The following is a 21,826-nucleotide window of genomic DNA, read 5'->3' as shown; positions in this document are numbered from 1 at the left end:
ATTATTTTTGTTCTTTTGATATTAGTATTTATAAATGATAAATGATAGTTTAAATAATATAAATTAAATATATCTAATTAATCATTTCTCTTATTTTATTTACTCCCTTGTCGCATATAAAGAATATAGAACGTAAAATTTATCACTATCCCTAATGTATGTAGACAAAAAAAGATATAAATAAAATAAGAGAAAAACTTGTAAAGTATATAAAAAAGTATAATATAATCATAATATTTTTATTACTGTGTCTTTTTTTGTACGAAAACTTAATATGAGACGGATCGAGTATTTTTTATGAACTAAATATGAAAATACTCTCTCCGTCTCATATCTATTATCCATTATTTCTTTTTTGAATTTATCGAATTAATTGTCTACTTCCATAAATGGAAAACAATTATATAATAAATTTCTTTTATACCTCTACAGACAAAAATATTAATAATAATTAAAGTTAAACATGTTCATTTCTTATTGTAGACTCCCATCAAATTACTCTTATTCAACAGAAAAGAGTTGGAAGGAAATGAAAAGAGAATAAAATGATAGAAATGAATGTAATATAACATAACTCTTATGTATTCTTGAGTTGAAATGATAGTAACGGAAAGAAAAGGTAAAATATTCATGTTTTACATCTATTTTTTTCTTACTCTACATACTCCGTACTGCACCATCCAATGTTTTATCCATAGCAACATGCTTTTGATGTGTTGTAGCTCAAGATATTTCTAGGTGTCTAGCTTTATACTGAGTGTGTATATATTCATTCATTTACTCCATATTATTTAAATACGGATGTTTACAGAGTACAATATATGTTTAGTTAACTTGCTAAAAGATGTGACTTTCATAATGTTAAGATTTTAAAAATATCGTGAGTCATGTGAAACTGCAAAATAAATTATTTGGCCTCAGTGGGATGTATATAATGTTTTCCTTCTCACTCCGCCCAAATATGAACGGAAAGCATTCATTGATAAAAAGCCTATCATAATCCACTCCTCTCCACTAGGGGTGGTCAGTATTTGGTTTGAAACCGTGGAACCCGAAAACCAAACGGAAACCAAACCGGAAAAAACCAAACCGAATTTGATAAACGGTTTTCGGATCGCGTCAAACCGAAACCGAATTTGAATTCGGTTTTCGGTTTTGAAAATTCTGAATTCGGTTTAACCGAAAACCGATTTCAAAACCGAATTCAAAATTTTTATATATTTAATTTGTATATTTATGTTTTAGTGTCATTATAATTTGGGATCAAATCAATAAAATATATTCTCACCCATATGAAGATTTGGTAGCTCACATTATAATTATATTACTTAAATTATTATGTTCTTATTCTTAACAACAGAAGCAGTAAACGTCATAATTAAGCTATAAATATTAATAAATCATCGAATTCTTGATAATTTAATAATACGTCAGTGTTGTAGGATATAAATAACTAAGACATCAGTAACGCCACAATTAAACTACCAAAGTTCTCAGTTTTTTCATAATATTCGGTTTTAACCGAAAACCGAACCGAATCCGAATTTGAATTCGGTTTTCGGTTTGGTTCGGTTCGGTTTTAACTTTGAATTCGGTTTTCGGTTCGGTTTTGCCTAAAAAAAATTCAAAACCGAATACACCGAATCAAACAAACCGAAAATCGAACCGATGAACACCCCTACTCTCCACTACTCTCCATTCTTTTCCTTCCTTAAAAAAAAACTCGAGAATTGCTTTTTATTAGTTTGTACTCTAAAAACTCGAGAATGTAGCCTTATACTTATTTAATAAAATAAAATAAAAATGGCTATTGTGAGCATTTAAAAAGGCGGTCGACAAGAAAACGCTTGACACTCCGAGAATCCTTACTCAGAAGTCACTTCTTTTGAGCTCCCAAGGTCCTTTGCTAACCTACACATACTCTCGGTACACTACGCACCCAACAACCCTCCACTCTCACAGGAGATCCACACGCAGCTTTTTTCTTTTTCTTTCTATTCATTTTTATTTATTTATTTTATTATTATTATCCTTACTTATTCACATCTTCCCTCCATCCTCTGTATCTATCTATATCCAAATCTAATATCCATATCAATACACACACTGTATCTCTCTATATCTTAAATTAACGAAGAAGCTGATTTGGCAGACACGACTTAAACTCTAGCTGAAGCAACCTAGGGTTTCGAGCTGTTTAATGTTTAATTGAATCTCCTAATTAATTGTTAATTGTTGTATGGATCCGCCGGTGATGATGAACGGAGGTGGTTTTAGGTCAGGTAATACAGGCTCATCGTTGTGTAATTTGGCTGAGATCTGGCCATTTCCGATTAATTTAGCCGCCGGGAGTAGTGGAAGCAATGCGGCGTCGTTTAGTATGACACAGTTAGGTGTTAATAATGATAGTAGTGGTGTGTTTGATGATAAAAATAATAGAGAGCATCATGTGGCCGTTGATGATCATGATCCAATGGCTATCGATCAAAGACCTAATAATAGTATTAAAAAACGACGTGATGAATATGGCAATAGCACGGTAATCATTTCATTAATTTCTTTTTAGTATTATTAATTATAATTATTACGTAGTATTATTAATTATTAATTATTAATATTAATATTAATTATGTGATGTGATATTGTTTGTATCGAATTATATATGGTGAATAAAAGGTTAATTGTTTTATGTTCTGGATCCAAAATGATTTAGTCTACCAACTTTTTCTGTTTGTATTCAATTAAATTTCATCTATAGAAACAGTTGCAGGTCATTTTCTACTGTACTTTGAATCAGTATTGATATGATGCTTATTCCTTTCTATAATTAGTAATTGTATTAGTATTATTAATCAACTAATCATGAATTTGTGGAAATTTAATCAGCTTGATAGTGATGGTAAACGTTTGAAGAGTTTAGTACTTGATAATGAAAATTCAGAAAGTTCTGGAAAGAAAGGGGAAAACAGTGTAAAACCAATTGAACCGTCTAAACAAGATTACATTCATGTTCGAGCACGAAGAGGTCAAGCCACTGATAGCCACAGTCTAGCAGAAAGGGTATTTTGATTTTCAGTTGCCTAATTGAATACTATCTCTTCGATAAAGTTTCTTGTGTAGGTCACTTTTTGTTGAATTTTTTTATATATTTGGTGGATAGGCTAGAAGAGAGAAGATTAGTGAAAGGATGAAAATTCTTCAAGATTTGGTCCCCGGCTGTAATAAGGTGTGATTTATGGTATTTCTTGTTCATCCTATATAGTATCTTAAATCAAATTATATCAGTTACTAGTAATATTTCATTTTTGAATATATTGATTCCATTATTTGATGTAAAAAAATTTTGTTTGATGATGTTGGATGAGATAAACCAGATTTTAGTCCAAATATATAGAGTATGTTATAATAATAATAACAATATAGATATGGATAGTCAATTTTGGTGTATACATATAGTCAATTTTGGTACACAAAGTATGTATTTTTATATTGAGATTTTAGGCTATAAATACTCATGAATGCAAGCATTAAACTTTCACCATTTCTCACACTTACAAAGTGTTTCTTTCTTTCTCTCCATTATCATCTTTGTTCTTACACTTCATTATTAGTATTCTAAATCAAGAATCAAATCACTAAAGGTAGTTATAAGCCTACTGAATTATAACATCAAGAATCAAACCACTAAAGGTAGTTATAAGCCTACTGAATTATAACACGTTATCAGCACGATAATCTTAATACTAAATATGGTTGGCTCTGCCACCAAAATGATATATGGTCGGTTATACCACCAAAATGATATATGGTCGGTTATACCACCAAAATGATATATGGTCGGTTATACCACCAGAATGATATAGGTCGGTTATACCACCTGAAAAAATATATGGTCGACACTGTCGCCAAATTTTCATTTATGTTTACTAATATTTATATTTTTGTTATATAACATTTATTTATGATTGCTTACACATGGTCGACACTGTCACCTACTTATCATTTATGTTATATTAAATTTATGTTTAATGTTTATATACTTATGAATATAAATTGACTCTAATTTATCATGATGTTTGTTTTAATTTTTGATAATAGAAAATGTCGAATCTGGAAAAGCTTAAATTTACTCCTTTAGAATCAACTGGAAACAACTACATGCCATGGGTTATAAAAGTAAAAATGCATCTTAAATCAATGGGCATTCTTGAAACCATAAATGAAAACAACACTTGTTCTGAAAAAGAACAAGCTACGGCATGTTGCTTTATTCATCAACATATTGATGAATGCTTACAAAATAATTATGTGACTGTAGAAGATCCCCATGTTTTATGGGAAGGTCTCAAAAGCAGATTCAATAATCAAAGAGAAATTTTACTTCCAGCTGCAATGGAACAATGGAGAACATTAAGGTTCCAAGACTTTAAGAAAGTAAATGAATACAGCTCAGCTCTGTATAATACATGTTCACAACTTAAATTCTGTGGACATGAAATTAGTGATGCAGACATGATGGAGAAAACTTTCTCCACAATGAATGCTGCAAACATCACAGTGCAAAGAAATTTGAGAATGCTAAAGTTCAAAACATATCCTGAACTTAATTCATATCTCTTAGTTGCAGAGCAAAATGATGAGCTATTAATGAAAAATCAGCAATCCCGTCCTACTGGTACACTTGCAATCCCTGAAGCAAATACTGCAAATAATTATAAACAGGGACAAGGACGCGGGCAAGGTCGTGGTTATAATAACCATCACCATCATCATGCCAAAAGCCATAACTATGGTAGAAACCATCCTTATGGTAATGGTAATGGGCGTGGACGTGGTCGTGGTCGTGGTGGTCAAAGAAATAGTAATCCACGAAAATATAAATATCAACCACAAAACAAGCCCATTAAACAAGATGTTGAAGAAAATTCTTCTAAAAATTCTGAAGAATCTTGCTACAGATGTGGTAGAATGGGCCACTGGGCTAATACTTGCCGAACATCTAAACATCTTGTTAAGATGTATCAGGATTCGCTGAAAGGTAAAGAAAAGGAAGTAAATTTTGTGGATAATATTGATCCAACAGTCACTGAGAAACCATCTGATTTATATGAAGATTTCTTGAATGTTTAAGTTGTGTGTCTTTTGAAAAATAAACGATTTAATATCGTCTGTCTTTGTCATTATGTTTGCTAAATGTTTCAGTACTATCTATTTGCGTTTAAAATATTGTGTAATATTAATGTACTCACTATTTATTTCTTATATATGAAGTTCAATATGAATTTTGCTGGAATACAACATCAATCAAGTGGTGGAGATCTCTGTATAGCAGACAGTGGAACTACACACACTATACTTAAATCCGAGAAATATTTTATTGATCTAAAACCAACGGAAGGAACTATACATACAATATCAGGACCTGCTAACTTGATAAAAGGGATAGGAAAGGCAAATTTCATACTACCAAATGGTACAAAATTTTTAATAAATGATGCCTTATTTTCTCCCAAGTCAAGCAGAAATTTATTGAGTTTCTCCGACATATACCTTAACGGGTATGATTATCAGTCAGTGACAACAGAAAATGAGAAATATTTAAGTATCACTGACAAGAGTCATGTGGTTGAAAAACTGCCAAGACTTAGTTCTGGATTACATTATACACATATAAATGTACCAGAAATACATATGGTAGTTAACGAAAAATATATTGATCCTGGTGTATTCAGTTTATGGCATAACAGATTAGGCCATCCAGGATCAACAATGATGAAAAGGATTATTGAATGTACTCATGGACATCCACTAAAGGATAGAAAAATCCATCATGATACAATGGTTCCATGTACATCTTGCTCTCTTGGAAAATTGATAACTAGACCCTCACCACTTAAGGTTGAGAAAGAATCACCAATGTTTCTTGAAAGAATTCAAGGTGATATATGTGGACCAATTCATCCACCATGTGGACCATTTAGATATTTCATGGTTCTAATAGACGCATCTAGCAGATGGTCTCATGTTTGTCTGTTATCAAGCCGTAATGTGGCATTTGCAAAATTTCTTGCCCAAATTATTAAATTGAGAGCTCATTTTCCTGATTACACCATTAAAAGGGTGAGACTTGATAATGCTGGTGAATTTACATCTCAAGCATTTAATGACTATTGCATGTCTATAGGAATTGTTGTTGAACATTCTGTTGCTCATGTGCATACACAAAATGGTTTAGCCGAGTCATTGATTAAACGTTTACAGTTAATCGCTAGACCATTGATAATGAGAACAAAACTCCCTGTATCTATATGGGGTCATGCAATTTTACATGCTGCTGCATTGATTCGCATCAGACCAAGTGCAAGTCATAAATATTCCCCCCTACAACTTGCTTTTGGTCAAGAGCCAAATATTTCCCATCTTAGAACATTTGGTTGTGCAGTGTATGTTCCAATTGCGACACCACAACGTACAAAAATGGGTCCTCAAAGGAGGTTGGGAATATATGTTGGATATGAAACATCTTCAATATTAAGGTATATTGAACCTATGACAGGTGACGTTTTTACAGCACGTTTTGCTGATTGTCATTTTAATGAAACATTGTTCCCTAGATTAGGGGGAGAAATGAAAAATAAAGAAAATGATGTTTCATGGTGTGAACCTCAATTAAAGTATCTTGATCCTCGCACAAAAGAATGCGAGACAGAAGTTCAAAAGATAATGCATATACAAGAACTTGCAAATCAATTGCCTGATGCATTTACAGATACAAAAACGGTGACAAAATCATATATACCAGCAGTAAATACTCCAGCTCGAATTGAAATTCCAAAAGCTGGCAATAACGTCACTCATGAATCTTTGCCACGTCAGAAACGTGGAAGACCAATCGGTTCAAAGGATAAAAATCCTCGAAAAAGAAAATCAGCTGATAATGAAGTAAAAGAAAGTGTTCAAGAAGAACCACAAATCAGTACTCCTACTGCAGAGGAGATTGATGATGTCAATACAGAAATTGCAATCAATTATGCATATTCAAAAACATTATGGAACCGAAATGAAATGAAAAATCTTGATGAGAAATTTTCATTTAATGTTGCATATGACATCATGAATAATGATGATGATCCAGAACCAACATCTATGGTTGAATGTCAAAATAGACATGATTGGGCTCAATGGAAAGAAGCAATACGAGCTGAATTAGAATCACTCAATAAAAGAAAAGTTTTCGGATCCATCATTCTCACTCCTAAAGATGTGAAACCTGTAGGATACAGATGGATTTTTGTCCGAAAAAGAAATGAGAAAAATGAAGTTACAAGGTATAAAGCTAGACTTGTAGCTCAAGGTTTTTCTCAAAGACCGGGAATTGATTATGAAGAAACTTATTCTCCTGTTATGGATGCAATTACTTTTAGGTACTTAATCAGTCTGGCAGTTTCTAAAAATTTAGAAATGCATCTCATGGATGTTGTGACTGCTTATCTATATGGATCACTTGATAGTGATATATATATGAAGATACCTGAAGGATTTAAGGTACCAGAAGCATCAAATGCAAAACCCAAAGAAATGTATTCGATTAAATTACAAAGATCTTTATATGGGTTAAAACAATCGGGACGTATGTGGTATAACCGATTAAGTGATTACTTGATAAGCAAAGGGTATACAAATAATCTTACTTGCCCTTGTGTTTTCATTAAGAAAACAACATCCGGATATGTGATCATAGCTGTTTATGTTGATGATCTTAACATCATAGGTACAAATAAAGAGATCCATGAAGCCATTCAACTTCTAAAGAAAGAATTTGAAATGAAAGATCTCGGAAAAACCAAGTATTGCCTTGGTTTACAAATTGAGCATATGCCTAATGGTTTACTTGTACATCAAACAACATATACTGAAAAGATTTTGAAACGTTTCAATATGGACAAGGCAAAACCATTAAGTACTCCTATGGTTGTTAGATCACTCAATGTTGAAGCTGATCCATTTCGTCCATGTGAAGATCAAGAAGACATTCTTGGACCAGAAGTACCATATCTTAGTGCAATTGGAGCTCTTATGTATCTTACAAATTGTACAAGACCTGACATTTCTTTTGCAGTTAATTTGTTGGCAAGGTTCAGCTCTGCTCCTACCAAAAGACACTGGAATGGGATCAAACACATATTTCGATACCTTCGAGGAACTACTGATTTAGGATTATTTTATTCTAACGAATCAAAACAAGATTTGGTTGGTTATGCAGATGCAGGTTATTTATCTGATCCACATAAAGCTAAATCTCAAACTGGATATGTATTCCTAAATGGAGGTACTGCAATATCATGGCGTTCTCAAAAACAAACACTTGTTGCTACATCGTCAAATCATGCCGAAGTGATTGCATTACATGAAGCTACTCGAGAATGTTTTTGGTTGAGATCAATGACACAACTCATTACTGATTCTTGTGGACTAGAACGCGATAAAAGTCCAACAACTATCTATGAAGATAAATGCAGCTTGCATAGCACAGATGAAAGAAGGGTATATCAAAAGTGACCGAACAAAACACATACCACCTAGATTCTTCTCATACACTCAAAATCTCATTAAGGACAACCAGATTGAAATGAGATATGTGCAATCTAGCAAAAACTCTGCTGATCTTTTCACGAAAGCACTTCCAACTGCTATTTTCAGAACACACGTTCATAACATTGGCATGAGACATGTTCAAAAGATGTAACAGCTGAAGCGATGTCTACTTGAGGGGGAGTCAACTCCATGCTGCACTCTTTTTCCCTTAGCTAAAGTTTTTTCCCACTGGGTTTTCTTTAGCAAGGTTTTTAACGAGGCAGTAATTTATAGTTGATCTTCAACAAAATAAAATTGCTATCCAAGGGGGAGTGTTATAATAATAATAACAATATAGATATGGATAGTCAATTTTGGTGTATACATATAGTCAATTTTGGTACACAAAGTATGTATTTTTATATTGAGATTTTAGGCTATAAATACTCATGAATGCAAGCATTAAACTTGCACCATTTCTCACACTTACAAAGTGTTTCTTTCTTTCTCTCCATTATCATCTTTGTTCTTACACTTCATTATTAGTATTCTAAATCAAGAATCAAATCACTAAAGGTAGTTATAAGCCTACTGAATTATAACATCAAGAATCAAACCACTAAAGGTAGTTATAAGCCTACTGAATTATAACAGAGTACAAGTTTTTGTACAAGTTTTTGACCCATAAAGTGCATGCTGACAAGATATGGATGTCACATGTGATCTATCTTGTTCAAGTGGTTTTATTTTTTAGGTCAAGTTTCTCTGTTGCCAAAATCTTCTCAACCAACCTAAAATTAGAACAAACATAAGTATACATATACCCTCCAGGCTGTTACATAACAGACATCCATTATTAAGAGTTCCACTGGCAAATTTATTAAATTTTTATTGAATGGCATGAAGGGAAAATTATGTTTTTGAGTTAAAAATTGATCCGTTTAGAAAGTTCTCTATATATCCATTTAGAAATTTCCCGAAAATAAAAAAAAAATAAAAATGTAAAAGTATCAGTTATGTAATATCAGGTTATTGGAAAGGCACTCGTTCTAGATGAGATAATTAATTACATCCAATCACTACAGCAACAGGTCGAGGTAATTACTTTTTTATCGTATTTTAGTTTTCCATATTGACATTACCATGAATATAACACTGTCTAAATTGAGTATTTCAGTTTTTATCAATGAAGCTTGAAGCTGTCACTTCAAGATCTCAACCAAGTCCCCAAGGGTATCCTTCAAAAGATGTAAGTACAGATTGTTGTGTATAATAATAATAATAAAAAAGTAGACTAATTTTAGGTTTTACATACTAATGTACTTCTCTTAATCATGTTTGTTGTACTTTATATCTGCTTAATAAGTCAATGCTCGTGTCTCAGTTTGGTCAACAACAATTTGACATGGCTAGTATGCCGTTTGGTTCTCAACAACCAAGGGAATTCAGTAGGGGATCATCACCAGAATGGTTGCACATGCAAATTGGTGGTAGCTTTGAAAGAACAACATGATATTACAATTCAATGGCAATAAGTTTCTTGTTATAAAAGATCTCATGAAATGCGCAAACTCTGATAATTACATGGAGCGAATGATTTATCGACTACAAGAAAGAGAAATGGTTACTGTCTTGAAATTATATCTCCATATGTTTGTGTTACAATACGAACATACACGTATGTATGTGCTTATATCCTTATTCATACATCTCGTAGAGTATGTGTCATTTTAATTACTTGCAAACATCTTGATAAAAATTATTTGTCCACTGTTTATTAAAAACAGAAGCATAATTGTATTGATAGAACTACTTGTGTACCAAGAAGACAGGATAAATAAAGTTCAATCCATTATACTCCTATAATCTCTGTTTGTCAAGCATATTATTTTGTACTATCACTATTGTACTGTGCATTTTTATAGATCCAACAGCATAATTTTAACAGCTTGGTACTTTGATTTTAATAGCATTTATTTAACAACTAGTCTTTACAAACAATGAGGAAAGGTTCGGTGGTGAGTAAGGTTGGAGAATTCGTATCTAGGGGTCTCGTTTGAACATTTTTGGAGAGATTTGGACATCTCGAGAGATTTCGGATGTTGATTTGCGTTGACTTTTTAGTTTTTGTTAATACTATTTATATGTATATTTATATACATTTTTACGAGATTTTACAAGAAATTTTGAGAAATGAGCGAGAAATCGCAACATTGTACGAGAAAATTCAAGAAATGAGCGAGAACATCCGAGAAATCGTGGCGTTGACCGAGATTTTACATGTTGACCGAGAAATAGTAGCGAGATGGACAAATCGTCTCGGCAGCCTTCCAAAGACGAGATCTCGCCGAGATAAAATGAGATTTACAAACTGGTGGTGATTGTGTACGCCTGAACAAGAATAAAAATATGTGACCTTGAACATGAAAAACTTTAAATTAATTCAAGATAGTCTAGTAGTTAGACTAGGATACGATCACAAGAGGTCTCATGTTTGAAATCTAACTAATAACTAATGTCGTATTTTGGGTAGCTAGAGAAAGAGTCGGAAATGATTGAGATAACTCGATTTGACTGCATGCGTCTAAATGTACTCTGTTTACCCATTTTGTATGCAAATAATGAGCTGATTATTGATCTAGATAGTTCTTCACAAAGTTAAGTTCTCTAACGTTATTCGTAGATGCATAAAAACTTTCGCGAACTTAGTTATTTGGTAATTATCAACCTGTCTATTCGTTTTCTTCATTTCGTCTTATTCTTAATTCTTATACCTAACTCTTCGACACCTAATTAAGTACAGTTTTAAATTAGGTAGCAAGTGAATGCATCTTGAAATAATTGTTGAACAAATTAACCAAAATTGTAGATCTTATCAAAAAATTCAGTGTTGTTACAGTTGTAAGAAGTTGTTGCATCTTTTATGAAAACAGAGATTAAAAGATTTAAATGCAATTTACTCCATATAATTGACGTGTTGCTGCTCTTATTCAATGTGCCTTCTACCTATCGATCGCATTAGACGACGAGTAGTGTAAAATGGTAGGGTTGTCCATTTTGGTGTAATTTAACCAAATATTAAATGAGATTAAATTCGAGTAAAATAAATAACTTCATGATTTAGTTTAGGTTCGGTGTAAAATTTATATGTATGTAAATCGCCTACACTAGTAGAAGAGTTGCGACTTGTGAAAGGTTGTTATTATATATATATATATATATATATATATATATATATATATATATATATATATATATATATATATATATATATATATATGGGCAGGATCAATGGGGAAGTAACTAATCGGGGGGAAGCGGGGGAAACAAATTTTTTTTTTTCGTTTTTTTTGAAATTTTTTTTTTCCGGCATCAAGATCACACGAAAATATGAACATTTAGAAGAGACACTTCGTGATGAATGTTATTATTTAGGCGGGAAAACGATCGACAAAAATAACATTCAAGATAATATTATTCGTGAAGAATATGAACGTTTTTTTTCTTCATGTTTTGTGAAGTAAAATTTAGCCCGATTTAGAGTTTAGGGTTTAGGGTTTAGGGTTTAGGGTTTGGTGTTTTGGGTTTATTCCATAAACTCAAAACACCAAACCCTAAACCCTAAACCCTAAACTCTAAACCGTTCGTGTTAAAAACTCAATCTAAACCCTAAATCTAAACCCTAAATCTAAACCCTAAACCCTAAATTTCTAAACCCTAATATCTTAACCCTATAAACCCTAATATCTAAACCCTAGTATCTAAACCCCAATAGCTAAAACCTCAAAATACGCTCGAAAAACACGATAATTGTTATATATTACTTCTTCGAGCGTTTTTCCGCCAAAATAAAAACATTTGAGACAAAGTGTCTCTACTAAATGTTCATATTTTCATCTCATCTATAATGTTCGTGAACAAAGTTTTTTCAAAAAACGAAAAAAAAAAGTTTTTGCTTCCCCCCGCTTCCCCCCGAATGGTTACTTCCCTCTTGATCCTATATATATATATATATATATATATATATATATATATATATATATATATATATATATATATATATATATATTTGGCAAAAAAAACAAAAACTTTATATAGAACAATCTCCAAAACAGAGATAAGAGAATACAAGGCCACCACGAAAAGGCTTGAAGATAAAAAACAAAGCTAACCAAGCCAACTCGAGACGCTATCTAAAACCGAGCCTGTCGTGATTTTGTGGAGAATAATACATATATACATATACATATAATTAATCAATTAATTAAATTCAATGCGATAACTAAATAAAACACAAGTCTATAATACTTGACTAAACAAGATAGTACTCAAACATATACATCAAGAAGGTTTAAAGTAGTTAAAAAGTATAATACAATACTTGAAAACTATAATACATTTAAATAAATTACGATACTTGGAGAAAAATATTATATACGTAGAAAAACTTGCAACTAATAATAGTTTAAGGTATGAAAGTTACTCCAATCATAAAAATGTGCTTGTCTCGTATTTTTTATTTCATGATCCCTTACACGAGTAAATTGAGACGTCAACTTCAGATGAACCAAAGCATAGATTACTTTTAAAAGTTGATCCAGACTACGAACTAGCATTTTAACAAGCGAGCATTCCTTTCTTGTCGAATAAAATAAATCGATACGGGAAGCTTCATAATGACCACCCGGGTGATACGTCTATGCACTATAGGGAATAAAAAGGTTAATAATTTCACGCCACTTAGACCCCCCAATCTAAAAAATACTCATCCCGCTAACTTGCATCCAAACTTTATGCGAATAAATGCACTAAAAAAAAAATTAAAAAATAAATAAATGATCATGAGAAACATATTGAGAGTTACACAAGGAGGATGTAAACTCATTAATTTGTGATCAGTCAACCTCCCAAGCTTTGAATTTATCAAGCGTTGTTAGCTTCTCACCAATCATTAACCAAACAATAGAAGCATGTCGAGGAATGTTTTGATGAAGCCAAACCACTGAAAACCAGTTTACTTTGGGAGGTGTGGACGCAAAGGTTCCATAACATTCCTAGTCGAGAATTCCCCCAAGCTCAATGACGAATCTACATGCTTGGCTATGGCCTATGGTGTCCTATGACCCCACTAGTTAGGAATTTATTTTATCTATGTACAAATCAAATTGAAGACACCACTAAATTTAGCTATAGGACCGGGATATATATTTAGGATTTATGTTTTCTTTAAGGTAAACAACCACTAAAATACTCTTCAAATATGATTAAAGCTTTGATATAAATTGACACCCCAATGCGATCTCATCCTAGATTCACCACTGCCCAAGCTACCATCCACTCGTTTTCAACACACACAATCTTCCTCTAAGTAACACAAATATTTGCGAGCAACGGGTATTTTGTAACCAGGTATTCGGCTAGTTTCATCATGTAGCTGTAGCGCAAAGCAGATTGTTCACTTTGCAGAGGCGGATCCAGAAATTAAGGTTAAGGGGGCTTGGCTTCTCTTTTAGAATGGTAAAAAACGAATACTACTATACTACTATGTATGTAATATGAAAATAAAAGGGTCTCTCATATTTTACTGAACATCTACCATTATACCCATAATGGTTGGTCATACAATTGCTATCCATAATGAAAAAGAACATTTATCTATTTATATAACAGATCGTATGGTAGGACACAAATTAAAAGAATTCGCAACTACATATTTTTGATGATCGTACCAATAAATATAACATTATGTTACTGAATAACAGAAACAAAATGATATAGATTACAATCAAAATATTGGGCTCATGGATTATATTTTCAACAAAGAAATGACAATATATAACATGAAAATAGTAGTGTTATATTTTCAACAAAGAAATAACAATATATAAACCGAGAAAAAGAATTGTACTCCGTATTCTAGTAAAAGATGGTAATTTTAAATAAATAAAAAATACGAAGTAAAAAAAAAATCAAAAGTAACAATCAATCATCAAATTATTTAATAAAAAAAAAAAGTAAATAAAAAGGAAATTTAACCAGTCCCCTTTCTTCTTCTTCAACCCTTTCTCTTTCCATTAATTTTCGTAATAAAAAATGGTTTCTTCAATGTCAAATCCTCTCAAACTATTGTAACTTACAACAAAATCACTAAATAACAATGGCTTAAGTTCGGTTGTTGGGGGAGGCTGAGCACCACTCAGACACTCAGTCCTCCCTTGTCTCCGCTACTGTCACTTTGGATGATGCATTGAAAGCTGCTCGAGTAATGTCTCTAAAGGAAATAAGTTCACTTAGGTTTCCATAGTCGCACCAAGTATCATACCATGTCGATGTTTGCTCACCATTACCAAGCTTATGAATGATAAAAGGTCTAAGGATCGATACTTCTTATGCTCAACAGTTTACACCAAACACAACTTGAAGAATAACTATTATCTACCTCTCGTAAACTGCGATTTCGGAGCTTATAAGAATGAATCCATTTAGCCCACATGGACTCTTACCCGTAACAAGACACCATGATCTGAAGTTTTTCAGCATTTCAGGTCTCGGTTCGATCCGACCAAACTCAAAAAAAGCAAAACAAGAAAATATGGACCAAACCGAATATTTTATATTTGTCAAATAACTTTATAACTTTTAGGATGTACTCCGTATTTAATGATCAGCATAACCAACTTATTTGTTAACGGTATTTCTTTTACTTTTAAAAATGTAAGTTATTGTGAATTTATTTACACCTATTTTTTAGATGTTATTTTCTTTTTTTGACTGAGAAAGTGATTAAGACAATATATATAATTTGTACTCCATCATTTTACTACATCTACATTTCGAAAACTACCGCTAATGATATTAAAATGCATAAATGCGAGTCGGGTTTTTACCCGAACCGGCTTGGATCGAAACTATAACCGGATCGAACTGAACCATATCAAACCGTATATGCAAGGTCCGGTTCTCGCTTCTTTGTTATCTGAAGAATTTGTGTCGTTCGATTCAGGTATCTTCTGATTTGGAATGGGTATAGACTAGACACACCCCTACTCACGAATCAATAATAATGATAGATTAAATTCTTTTTTAGATTATATAAATTAAACCTAACGATTTTTAATCAAATTATCTGTTTGTCATCCCATAAAAAAGATGGAGCATAAGATAAAATAGAAAACGCCCAAGACTATACTATATATGGTGGGCCAAAAAAAAAGAGCAAGGCTGATGGAATAAATGAGCCCAATCATGCAATCACTAAAACACTGGGGCATCTGTTTTTAACGTGTTTAGCGTATTAGTTAAGAGGTTAGAACTTGACTTTTAAGAATGTTTAAAGCTCTGGGCTGCTCAAAAAGTGAATATTCTTCCTGAAATTAGTCAGTTCTCAAAGCGAGTAAAAATATCGAGGAAAAACTAAAAGAGTTTAAAAATAAAAATAAATAATATTGCATCTGCTTCATATGCCAAATGTGCAGAACTAACAAAAAAAAAACATGCATCTGCTTCATACGCCAATTGTGCTGAAGTAACTAAAATTGCATAACCTAACTGAAGATTCTAGCCATTAACATTTTAATACACAATGTTTTTGTAACTCAACATCTTAATGTTCCCAAAAATGTGATATTTGACATCCAAAGTTATAAAGAATGATCACACTGATGACAAAAGCATCAATGACGCTCTGCTTGCATGCTCCAAATGTCTGTAGTGTGTTCTTAGCTCCACACATTGATGTTGAAATATATACTGCAATCTTAGCAATAAAGCAAAGCAGTGTTTCCAGGTATTAACTCACTTAAGTTGTGTATGATTGATTACAACTAGGATTTATATCTTGAACCAACCAGAGTTCAAAAGTCCAAACTCAGATTATACAAAATGGGTAAATTATGAACGAGGACATACATTTAACACTAAACCACTTGCCCATCTCATAATCTACTATACCGGTTCATCATCAGGAATCTGACTTCCTAAAATCTCCCAAATAATCATTTTAATGGCGCGATCAGTACCAAAGGATGACGTCAAACAGGGGGACAACTAACATTTAACAATCTTTGATGGTGTCATCTACTCAACTCTATTGATTTATATAAAAACATGTTCAAGGCTTTCTGCCCTACATCAAAACTGATAACGATACTGTTTAAATCGGAATCTACAATGTTGACATATGAGATAAACTTAAATGGCTTTACCAGGTTTTACCCCGATTAATCATTCCATGGCAACAATAACAATACATAACTGATATAGCATTAACAAGGAGAGTAACAAACGCATCTCCCTAACTTGACATTTTAATGTGTTCAGGCATAAACAAAAAAAAAAATGAAATGTATCATACCAAAAGTAAGCAACATTGTCTTCAACTGATGTCAAAAGTATCCACCACAATCTCAGTAATCAAGCAATAGTAACGTCTCAAAGTATGAATTCGCAAAGCCTGAAGATCCATATCCACAAATCTTAATCTCCATGATGTTTTCGGAATCAGGTTCAAAACAATAAAGTGCACATTTTTTATTACTACTATCATAATTATAAATTTCAATTATAGGTTTACCGGTTTTCCTATATCCAAGTACCGAGTGTAATGGTAAATCTGGTGGCCTAATAATGAACAACTTTGTAAATGAGTTGCCAACATCAGGATCCATTTTCCATACGCAATGTTCATACTTATCGTCATTTATCATCATCATTTCAAGCACAACCAAATACGTCCTTAACCTAGATATTTCCAAATCATTGCAATGAAGTTTTACTAAACTATCTGGGAGGTAAACTTCTGCAAATTCATCAGAGATCATATCAAATGACACAATTATATTCTTTTCATCATCCACAAATGTCCTATCACTAGCCAACCAATAGATAAACATACCTACACATACATGGAACCATAATTCAACCGAATATCGAGGCATATTATTAGACAAACTCTTCCAAGCCCCCGACCTTAACGTAAAAACTTCGGCTTCCCAACTTGACTTACGAGTAACCTTGACAAGCTTAATGTCACTGGTGTAAGGACAAACCCCAAACCCTAAAATACTTGTCACTATGAAATTAGGTACAACAATATCAAGTGATTTTCTGATTGCAGGGTTCCAAATAACAACGGTGGTTTCGGTATCATTTAGTTCTGGCCATTGGTAAAAGCAAAACACACCTTGAGAGCTACCTAATAATTTTGGATGCTCACCAAGTAATCTAACAGATGATGGAACAATTAGGGTTAAGGCATTTTGGGGAAAACTATCATCATCATCATTATCGTTAACAATTGACACATACTTTTCATTATCGAAATCATAAGAATTTGATTGAATAGACCTTACAAGTAGACGATGTTGCAGATGAGTGCCACTGGAGTGGTAATTAGTGATAAATTCTGAGGTATCGATTAGTGACTTCCATGATTTTGAAACCGACCTGAATTGAAGCAATGATTTAACGGGAAGCCTTTTCACGATTTCAGTTTGGATCTCGAATGGTATGTGACCAGACATTATAGATTGAGATGATAATTAGGGTTTGAGATGATAAAAGGGGTTTGCAATTGATATCCCTTATTCTGATTTTTTTTTTTTTTTTTTTTTTTTTTTTTTTTTTTGCTTGGTTACAAAAGTTTAGAAGCGTTTGTGAGAGATGAAAAGCTCCTATTTAAAACGCCAAGTGAGGTAGCTTTTAGATTTGAGAAGAGTTTTTTAGTGTTTAAATTACTTAAAATATTCATGTTGAATAGAGATTTATGTATATCCAATACAATAGAGATTTATCCCATATCCAATATAGTATATAGCTACCAAAAGACTATGTGGCAATCATGCAATAAAAAGTCTTTATAATTAAGAAAATGATATATGTGGTCTTGTAATTAAAAAAAAAAATATGTAGCCGTCAAAACTTAGTGAACATGTAACGGAGGTTAAAATAATACGAGTAATAAAAAAAAAAATGAAGCATGTTATAATTTATGTTATAATTTAGGAGTTTATAACTACCTTTAGTGACTTAACTCTTAGCTACAAACTATTAATGATTTAAAGAGGGAAGAGGAAATATATCTTTGTATATATGTAAATATTGGTACACATACTGATTACAATCGATCGCATATTTATAGTACAATAATTCACTGTGCAGTTAGGTGGAAATTAATATATCCGTGACTTTGATCCACCAAATTATACTTTAACAAATAAATGTGTCGGCCATGATTATGACTTATAACACTCCCCCTTGGACGACAATTTTGTTTCATTAAAAAAAACAACTACATGTTACTGCCTCATTAAAAACCTTGCTAAAGAAAACTCAGTGGGAAAAAACTTTAGCTAATGGAAAAAGAGTGCAGTATAGAGTTGACTCCCCCTCAAGTAGACATTGCTGAGCTGTTACATCTTTTGAACATGCCTCATGCCAATATTGTGAACTTGTGTTCTGAAAATAGCAGTTGGAAGTGCTTTGGTGAAAAGATCGGCAGAGTTTTTGCTGGATTGATCATATCTCATTTCAATCTGGTTGTCCTTGATGAGATCTTGAGTGTATGAGAAGAATCTAGGAGGTATGTGTTTTGTTCGGTCACTTTTGATATACCCTTCTTTCATCTGTGCTATGCAAGCTGCATTATCTTCATAGATAGTTGTTGGGCTTTTATCGCGTTCTAGTCCACAAGAATCAGTAATGAGTTGTGTCATTGATCTCAACCAAAAACATTCCCGAGTAGCTTCATGTAATGCAATCACTTCGGCATGATTTGATGATGTTGCAACAAGTGTTTGTTTTTGAGAACGCCATGATATTGCAGTACCTCTATTTAGGAATACATATCCATTTTGAGATTTAGCTTTATGTGGATCCGATAAATAACCTGCATCTGCATAACCAACCAAATCTTGTTTTGATTCGTTAGAATAAAATAATCCTAAATCAGTAGTTCCTCGAAGGTATCGAAATATGTGTTTGATTCCATTCCAGTGTCTTTTGGTAGGAGCTGAGCTGAACATTGCCAACAAATTAACTGCAAAAGAAATTTCAGGTCTTGTACAATTTATAAGATACATAAGAGCTCCAATTGCACTAAGATATGGTATTTCTAGTCCCAGGATATCTTCATGATCTTCACAGGGACGAAATGGATCAGTGTCAACATTAAGTGATCTAACAACCATAGGAGTACTTAATGGTTTTGCCTTGTCCATATTGAAACGTTTTAAAATCTTTCCCGTATAAGTTGTTTGATGTACAAGTAAACCATTAGGCATATGCTCAATCTGCAAACCAAGGCAATACTTGGTTTTTCTAAGATCTTTCATTTCAAATTCTTTCTTTAGAAGTTAAATGGCTTCATGGATCTCTTTATTTGTACCTATGATGTTAAGATCATCAACATAAACGGCTATGATCACATATCCGAATGTTGTTTTCTTAATGAATACACATGGGCAAATAAGATTATTGGTATACCCTTTGCTTATCAAGTAATCACTTAATCGTTTATACCACATGCGACCCGATTGTTTCAACCCATATAAAGACCTTTGTAACTTGATTGAGTACATTTCTTTGGGTTTTGCATTGGTTGTTTCTGATACCTTAAATCCTTCAGGTATCTTCATATATATATATCACTATCAAGTGATCCATATAGATAAGCAGTCACAACATCCATGAGATGCATTTCTAAATTTTTAGAAACTGCCAGGCTGATTAAGTATCTAAAAGTAATTGCATCCATAACAGGAGAATAAGTTTTCTCATAATCAATTCCTGGTCTTTGAGAAAAACCTTGAGCTACAAGTCTAGCTTTATATCTTGTAACTTCATTTTTCTCATTTCTTTTTCGCACAAAAACCCATCTATATCCCACAGGTTTCACATCTTTAGGTGTGAGAACGATAGATCCGAAAACTTTTCTTTTATTGAGCGATTCAAATTCAGCTCGTATTGCTCCTTTCCAATGATCCCAATCATGTCTATTTTGGCATTCCATGACAGATTTTGGTTCTGGATCATCATCATCATTCATGATGTCATATGCAACATTATATGAAAATATCTCATCAAGATTTTTTGTGAAGACCCATCCTAATCCATCCGGACAAAGTCCACATTGATTATAAACGATTCACAATAGTTGATTACATCGCGAGGTATTTGACCTCTATATGATACATTTTACAAACATTTCATTTGTTTTGAAAAGACAAACTTCCTTACATCGAAAGTTGACGATATGCATACCATTTTATAATATATCTAGCTATAATTGACTTAATAATAATCTTGATGAACTCGACGACTCGGATGCAACGTCTTTTGAAATATGCCATGAATGACTCCAAGTAATGTCTCTAATATAAGCAAATGCACAGCGGAAGATTTCTTTCATACCTGAGAATAAACATGCTTTAAAGTGTCAACCAAAAGGTGGTGAGTTCATTAGTTTATCATAACAATCATTTCTATTATTTTAATAGACCACAAGATTTCATATTTCAATACACATCTCATACATAGAGATAAAAAAATCATTCATATGGATTGAACACCTGGTAACCGACATTAACAAGATGCATAATAAGAATATCCCCATCATTCCGGGATCCTCCTTCAGACATGATATAAATTTCGAATTACTAAAGCATCCGGTACTTTGGATGGGGCTTGTTGGGCTCGATAGATCTATCTTTAGGATTCGCGTCAATTAGGGTGTCTGTTCCCTAATTCTTAGATTACCAGACTTTAATAAAAAGGGGCATATTCGATTTCGATAATTCAACCATAGAATGTAGTTTCAATTACTTGTGTCTATTTCGTCAAACACTTATAAAAGCGCATGTATTCTCAGTCAGAAAAATATAAAGGGTAAAAAGGCAAATGAAACTCACGCAAAATTAGTTTTAGTATTTGTATTCATTTCATAAAACAGTTATAAAACAGCGCATGTATTCTCAGCCCAAAAATGTAAATTGCAAAGCAATTAAAAAGGGAGCAATGAAACTCACGCATATAAATATTATAAAACAGTTAATAAAGCATTCGCATGTATTCTCACCCCAAAATGTAATGAGTAAAAAGGGAGTAAATGAAACTCACCTAATGTATTTTGTAGTAAAAATACATATTACGACATTGAACAAGTGTAGGGTTGGCCTCGGATTCACGAACCTATATCATTTGCATAACTATTAACACGTATAATTGTAATCGAACGAGTTTATTATTATTAATAATA

At 32.6% G+C, this 21,826-nt stretch overlaps 2 protein-coding genes across 2 annotated transcripts; one reads left to right on the top strand and one right to left on the bottom strand.

Moving 5' to 3' along the window:
- The first annotated feature begins 1,844 nt into the window (after nucleotides 1–1,844).
- On the top strand, nucleotides 1,845–10,312 carry LOC139847750 (transcription factor BHLH094). The gene is made up of 6 exons (XM_071837470.1): nucleotides 1,845–2,539; nucleotides 2,887–3,060; nucleotides 3,161–3,226; nucleotides 9,603–9,671; nucleotides 9,752–9,823; nucleotides 9,959–10,312. The coding sequence occupies exons 1-6, from the start codon at nucleotides 2,240–2,242 to the stop codon at nucleotides 10,085–10,087; spliced, it is 810 nt and encodes a 269-aa protein (XP_071693571.1). The 5' UTR covers nucleotides 1,845–2,239; the 3' UTR covers nucleotides 10,088–10,312.
- A 6,667-nt stretch (nucleotides 10,313–16,979) lies between these two features.
- Nucleotides 16,980–18,095, bottom strand: LOC139849629 (putative F-box protein At1g47790). The gene has a single exon (XM_071839263.1). The coding sequence runs from the start codon at nucleotides 18,093–18,095 to the stop codon at nucleotides 16,980–16,982; it is 1,116 nt and encodes a 371-aa protein (XP_071695364.1).
- Between the last annotated feature and the right edge of the window lie 3,731 nt (nucleotides 18,096–21,826).

The sequence above is a fragment of the Rutidosis leptorrhynchoides genome, chromosome 5 (genome assembly GCF_046630445.1).
Source record: "Rutidosis leptorrhynchoides isolate AG116_Rl617_1_P2 chromosome 5, CSIRO_AGI_Rlap_v1, whole genome shotgun sequence".
NCBI classification, from domain to species: domain Eukaryota; kingdom Viridiplantae; phylum Streptophyta; class Magnoliopsida; order Asterales; family Asteraceae; genus Rutidosis; species Rutidosis leptorrhynchoides.
Note: the sequence above shows the minus strand (reverse complement) of the source record. Positions and strands in the feature narration are given on the sequence as shown.